The sequence below is a fragment of the Etheostoma cragini genome, chromosome 1 (genome assembly GCF_013103735.1).
Source record: "Etheostoma cragini isolate CJK2018 chromosome 1, CSU_Ecrag_1.0, whole genome shotgun sequence".
NCBI classification, from domain to species: Eukaryota; Metazoa; Chordata; class Actinopteri; order Perciformes; family Percidae; genus Etheostoma; species Etheostoma cragini.
In genome coordinates this window covers 34,257,994-34,264,878 of record NC_048407.1, presented here as the reverse complement: position 1 = coordinate 34,264,878, position 6,885 = coordinate 34,257,994, and the positions used below count along the sequence as shown (strand labels likewise).

General features: G+C 42.2%; 1 protein-coding gene across 1 annotated transcript in view; it reads left to right on the top strand.

The window, feature by feature from the left end:
• LOC117956400 (vacuolar protein sorting-associated protein 13C-like) overlaps positions 1-6,885 on the top strand; it is a 61,646-nt gene extending 54,761 nt beyond the window's left edge. The window contains exons 67-72 of the mRNA XM_034891476.1: positions 174-337; positions 522-567; positions 914-1,037; positions 4,768-4,779; positions 5,959-6,073; positions 6,631-6,885. Of these exons, the coding sequence (XP_034747367.1) occupies positions 174-337; positions 522-567; positions 914-1,037; positions 4,768-4,779; positions 5,959-6,073; positions 6,631-6,669 (500 nt within the window). The 3' untranslated portion in view covers positions 6,670-6,885. The remainder of the gene's footprint in view (positions 1-173; positions 338-521; positions 568-913; positions 1,038-4,767; positions 4,780-5,958; positions 6,074-6,630) is intronic.

Sequence of the window (6,885 nt, the reverse complement as noted above, 5' to 3'; positions counted from 1 at the left end):
CCGGCTTCCTGCTTCCTCCCTGGTTTCGGTTGGGGTTATTAATCGCTGTTCGTTGCCCCCCCCCGGCTTCCTGTTGTCTCCCTCCCTACCCCGGCTTCCTGTTCCTGTGGCGTCCTGCAAGCGGCTCTGCGGGCATGGTGTCCTGGATAACGTTGTGGTTATTTCCCCACCAGGCGGCGCTGCCGGCATGGTGTCACGGATCACCGGCTCGGTGGGGAAGGGGCTGGCAGCCATCACTATGGACAGAGACTTCCAGCAGAGACGGAGGGAGGAGATGAACCGCCCGCCACGCGACTTCGGAGAGAGTCTGGCTAAAGGAGGAAAAGGACTGCTGAAGGTCTGGATTGTACTACGTTGTTTCCTGAAACCGGATTGAAATTAAATTCAAATTCAACTGTCTGCGAAAGTAGTCCCCCCCTCCACTAATAGCTTGGTATAGGGCTGATTGGACCCACCCCCCCACTAACAGCTTGATTAAGGGCTTATTGCCCCCCCCACACTAACAGATGGTTTCTCTGCAGGGAGTCGTGGGCGGAGTCACCGGCATCGTCACCAAGCCTGTGGAGGGTGAGTGTTCCTCTGGTCCTCTATCCAGACCTGGTCCTTTATCCAGACCTGGTCCAGCTTTTACAACATTGTATTAACCTTCCTGTTGTCCTCCTTTAAAAAATGTCTATATCCGAAATATGAGTTTCTTTTTAACAAGCGGATTCCTCCCAGCGCTCTTTCATTCCTCTGATCTGAACTATTAGTCAAAATCATTTCTGCTGTGTAACTCAGATATTAGGTCTAATTCTACATGAAGGACGGTTATTGGAGTAAGGCTAGTGGTAGTGGAAATGTGAAATATCTGTCTTCAGGAGCAATGTGGGGGGGGTGTTGCTGTGATTGACTCCTGTGTATCTGTCTCTAGGAGCCATGAAGGGGGGGGCGGCTGGCTTCTTTAAAGGCATCGGGAAGGGTCTGGTGGGGGTGGTTGCCCGGCCGACCGGCGGCATCGTGGACATGGCCAGCAGCACCTTCCAGGGCATCCAGAGGTAAGCACCTGAGGACTCATGATGCATATGACTTCCTGGGTGCTCTGGGTCTGCCCTTCTCCGGGTCCCGGGTCTCCTCTTCTTGTCTGATCACTAATCGTCATTCTTCTGTCTTTGTTTTCTGTCTCGGACGCTGTCTCCCTGAGTTTGGTTCTTTCTGTTCTTGTGGTTTTGGTTGTGAGTATTTCACCTTAAACACGGTAAAACCAAGCCCCTCCACACCGCTCACGTGGTCCCCTTCCTGCAGAAATCCTTCTCAGAGTATTATTATAGTAGTTCCCCTATGTAGACTCTGATTGGTGCACACATACACACATGTATCGAATATTAATGAGAATAAGACATTCTTCCAGAAACAGTCTATGTTTATGTTGGTAGTCCAGGATAGAGGTCAGTAATCTAATTCCCCAAGAGAACCAGCGCTGTGTAGTCCAGGGTGGAGGTCTATAATTTGGGTCCTCTTTAATCCATAGGACCAGCGCTAGGTAATCCATGGTGGAGGTAAGTAATTTGAGTCCTCCAGGGGACCAGCGCTGTGTAGTCCAGGATGGAGGTCAGTAATCTGAGCAGGGTCAGGAATCAGTGACACAGTGAATCAGCTGTGAAGAATTTGTGTTTTACTGGGTCAGGGTCAGTGTTAGGGTTGACCCCAATTGGGTTCAGGAATTAGCAGGGTCAGGGTAAGGGTCAGACATCAGCAGGGTCGGGGTCAGGAATTAGCAGGGTCAGGAATCAGCAGGGTCAGGACAGGAATCAGCGGCGCTGTGAAGGAGTTGGTTTTACTGTATTAGGGTCAGGGTCAGGATTAGAGTGTCAGGGTCTGGGTTAGAGTTAGGGTTCAAGGTTTAGCGGCGCTGTGAAGGACTTGGTTTTACCGTTGGCCCCCCTGCAGGTTGTTGTCTTCCTGCAGCAGACGGACGGTAAGTGTCTGCATCGTGTCTTCATCCATCGACTGATTCATGCTCCATCGTCATCTGCTCGTAGCTCCTCCCCTCCGCCACTAGCCCCGCCCAATCGCACACAGCTCCGCCCCTCCGCTTGCTGCTGCCCAATGGGTCCAGAGGCCCCGCCCCTCTGTCATCCCCCAATCACATGACTCTTAAAGTTGCTGAAGCCCTAAGAGTCGGGGCTTCCTTTTGTTGTAATATTAGGTAAGGTGGCTCTGAAGTGCAAAACAGAACAGGAAATAGAAGAACACAACAGGAAATAGGTCCGTGTACTTGGCGGCCAACGTTTGTTTTTATTTTGAAACAAAAGAAACAAAATCGAAAAACAGCCAGTTTCACAATTCCCATTAGTAAACATTACTATTAGTAAACATTCCCATTAGTAAACATTCCCATTAGTAAAAATTCCCATTAGTAAACATTCCCAATAGTGAACATTCCCATTAGTAAACATTCCCATTAGTAAACATTACCAATAGTGAACATTCCCATTAGTAAACATTCCAATTAGTAAACATTCCCATTAGTAAACATTACCAATAGTGAACATTCCCATTAGTAAACATTCCAATTAGTAAACATTACCAATAGTGAACATTCCCATTAGTAAACATTCCCATTAGTAAACATTCCCATTAGTAAAAATCCCCATTAGTAAACATTCCCAATAGTGAACATTACCATTAGTAAACATTCCCATTAGTAAACATTACCAATAGTGAACATTCCCATTAGTAAACATTCCCAATAGTGAACATTCCCATTAGTAAACATTCCCATTAGTAAACATTACCAATAGTGAACATTCCCAATAGTGAACATTCCCATTAGTAAACATTCCCATTAGTAAACATTCCCATTAGTAAACATTCCCAATAGTGAACATTCCCATTAGTAAACATTCCCATTAGTAAACATTACCAATAGTGAACATTCCCATTAGTAAACATTCCCATTAGTAAACATTACCAATAGTGAACATTCCCATTAGTAAAAATTCCCATTAGTAAACATTCCCAATAGTGAACATTCCCAATAGTGAGCATTCCCATTAGTAAACATTCCCATTAGTAAACATTACCAATAGTAAACATTCCCACTAGTAAACATTCCCATTAGTAAAAAAGGGAAACAAAAGACAGAGAACAACACATTTTTTTGTTTTTTGTTTTGATATAAAAAAAAAACAATCTCGTTATCCGATTGTCTTTGATGCGTTTATAGATGGAAACCGGTAAATAAAATACGGGTGTCAACAAAAAAAACATAAAATTGAGAAATGAGACGTGTACACCCGTGTTTTATCAACCGGTTTCCATCTATAAACGCATCAAATACAGTCGGATAACGAGATTGTTTTTCGTTTTCCGTTTACTAATTAATAATTGGTAATTGTTAAACTGACTGTTTTTCATTTTTTTCATTTCAAAACAAAAATTCGTTGGCCGCCAAGTACACGGACTGAAATAGAACAGCATGAACTTCTACAGGAAGACGTAGGGTCTACCTAGCCGAGGACGGAGCCTCCTGGTGGGACAGATAGACGGTCTGTCTTTTAACAGGAAGGAAGGCATCTATTTTGAAAACATGAGAACTCCCAAAGACACGTCCCCATGTTTCCTCCGTTTTGTCCTTATGTCCTCCTAATGCCCTCCTCATGTCCTCCTCATGTTGTCCTCATGTTGTCTTTATGTCGTCCTCATGTGGTCCTCATCTTGTCTTCATTTTGTCCTCATGTTGCCTTCATGTTGTCCTCATGTTGTCTTTAAGTCGTCCTTATGTTGTCCTCATGTTGCCTTCATGTTGTCCTCATGTTGTCTTCATGTTGTCTTCATGTTGTCCTCATGTTGCCCTCATGTTGTCCTCATGTTGTCTTTATGTCGTCCTTATGTTGTCCTCATGTTGCCTTCATGTTGTCTTCATGTTGCCCTCATGTTGTCTTCATGTTGCCCTATGTTGCCCTCATGTTGTCTTCATGTTGTCCTCATGTTGTCTTCATGTTGTCCTCATGTTGTCCTCATGTTGTCTTCATGTTGTCCTCATGTTGTCTTCATGTTGTCTTCATGTTGTCCTCATGTTGTCCTCATGTTGTCTTCATGTTGTCCTCATGTTGTCTTCATGTTGTCCTCATGTTGTCTTCATGTTGTCCTCAAGTACAAATCTCTACTTTCATTAATTTTGGGACGTCTTATTAAATTTTATAGCATTGGAAAACAAATTGAAGTGTTTTTGAAACAGTAGTAGTATTATTATATGTAGTAGTAGTAGTAGTATATGTATGTATTTATAAAGTACTATTGGTATTCAATATAAATAGTATTGAGTAAAAGTTGACATATTTCAGTCTGTGATTATCCATTCCTTTAATTTTAGTCTAAATTCATAATTTCTGCTTTTCTAACTGAAACATTAGCGATAATTTCCTATAAATTAGGTCTATTGACCATAAATTCCAAAAATAACTAAAGCTAAAGTTAATAAGTTAGTGTTATGTAGTGTTGAAAACGTCAAAGTGTCGAAAAAAGGGACTTGGATTTGGGAGGTTGATGTTTCGGAGCTGCTGAGACTCCGTTACCCAGAACCCCCTGCTCTGTGTCCATAAAGAAGTCTAGTCTCCTGGTTCCCATTGGCTGTTGAGCGCATGCGTTGCCCGGGCGACAGACACAGGAGAGCATTCCGTCAGAGCCTTTTCTTCCTGTCACATTTCCCAGCATCCATCTGTTCTGTGACAACAGTCTGTGCGTAATAACCTGTTGACGTTGTGTTTCATGCTGTCACTGTAGAGGCCATGAAAGGTGAGATTTCCCACGTTTCAGAAGCATCCAACAGCATCGTGTGCACCCGTTTAACTTCAGATCAATAAATCATCAATAAACCATCTGCCGTCTGAAGCCTGAGGGTCTCTCCAACCTTTCAACTGCCTTCTTCATCTTCAGCATATCTGTCTATCTATCTATCTATCTATCTATCTATCTATCTATCTATCTATCTATCTATCTATCTATCTATCTATCTATCTATGTAAATAGATCTATATGATATATAGTGGGGTTTGAAAGTTTGGGCCCCCTGGTAAAAATGTGTATTAATGTCCATATAGAAGAAAGAAAAGATGGAAATATCTCCAAAAGGATTAAATGACAGATTAGACATTCGTATAATATGTCACAAAAAGTAAGATTTTTTTTCATCATTTACACTTTTAAAATAACAGAAAACAAAAAAATGGCATCTGCAAAAGTTTGGGCCCCTGCAGAGTTAATACTTTGTACACCCCCCCCCCCCCCAGCAGAGATACCTTCTTTATGCTCGGAAGCAAAACCAACGTTAGAGCTGGTTACAAAAACAAACAAACACAAACAATAAATGTGTTAGCTTCTTTATCTTATAGATTTAGAGCATTAGCATAGTTTAGTACTAGCTCACTAGTCCGGCAGAAACCTATTAAACAAACCGCTAGAAACCGCTTCAGTTGTTCAAAACTACTTTAAAACACCACCAACATATACATTTTACTGTATTATGATAAGTAATAACCTTGTGCTTCTTCGAAGGGGCCCTTAAACATTTTATGTTCAACTGTGTGTCCGTTCTCTACTTTTTCCTTTACATACAGCAGGAGACTAGTTAACGTGCCAGCGGCTGACTTTCAAAATAAAAGCCCCTTTTATTTATAACAGGAAAAAAAACACAACAAGGCTATCTCTTCTATAAAGATAAACATACTGGGTTATTTACATGCACATTAATACAAACTTTTAACTTTTGAGCCCCACTGTATAGAAGAGAAAAACGGAAACAATCTGATCGTGTCTATATCTATAGATCTATACATAAATAGATCTATAGATATATGCAGATTGTTCTGTGTAACTGATAATTGCGTGTGTGTCTTCCTGTGTGCATGTGTGTGCGTGCGTGTGTGTGTGTGTGCGTGTGCGCGCGCGCGCGTGTGTGTTTGTGTTTGTGTTCAGAGCGGCGGAGTCGACAGAGGAAGTGACCAAACTGCGTCCGGTGCGTCTGATCCGAGAAGACGGGATCATCCGACCCTACGACCTGACGGAGTCGCAGGGCTTCGACCTCTTCCAGGTGAGATCTGAGATCTCTTTGATCTCTTCCAGGTGAGATCTCTTTGATCTCTTCCAGGTGAGATCTGAGATCTCTTTGATCTCTTCCGGGTGAGGTCTCTTTGATCCACTCAAAACATGAAAACAAGAACTGTGTAAACAGGGAGTTAAAACAAAAATATATTGTACATGAGCTCTCTGATTGGCTGTTATGATTCAGCCACTTAGAGAATGGTGTACGGCTTTTGAATTAATTGCGTTAACTGTAAGATTTAAATGTGTTTTGTATTTTCAGATGTCATAGTGTGTGTGTGTGTGTGTGTGTGTGTGTGTGTGTGTTTGTAATATCCTAAAGAGTCACAAGAACAGATTGAAGAAAGAAGAGCTTTTAGCGTATGCTAAGCTAGTGGGGATCCGAATAAAACAAGAAGTGTTATCTCACATGATGTTCATGTGTAATAACACGTGTAATAACGCGTAATAACACAAGAGGGAGAGCGTAACTAAGGCTACGGCATCTCCTTGGTGACAGGAGTTTTAACCACTTTCTTCTTCTTCTCTTTCTTTTTCCACATGCAGCCTGATGAGGAATTAACGGATCAACGTGATTCATTCTGAATCAGTTCACTCCTTCATTCCTCATCCTTTCATCCCTAGGACTAGTTGACTCCTTCATTCCTCATCCTTTCATTGTTAAGACTAGTTCACTCCTTCATGCCTCATCCTTTCAGCCTTTCACCCCTAGGACTAATTCACTCCTTCATTCCTCATCTTTTCATCCTTACATCCTTACATCCTTACACCCTTTCATTCTTACATCCTTACATCCTTTCA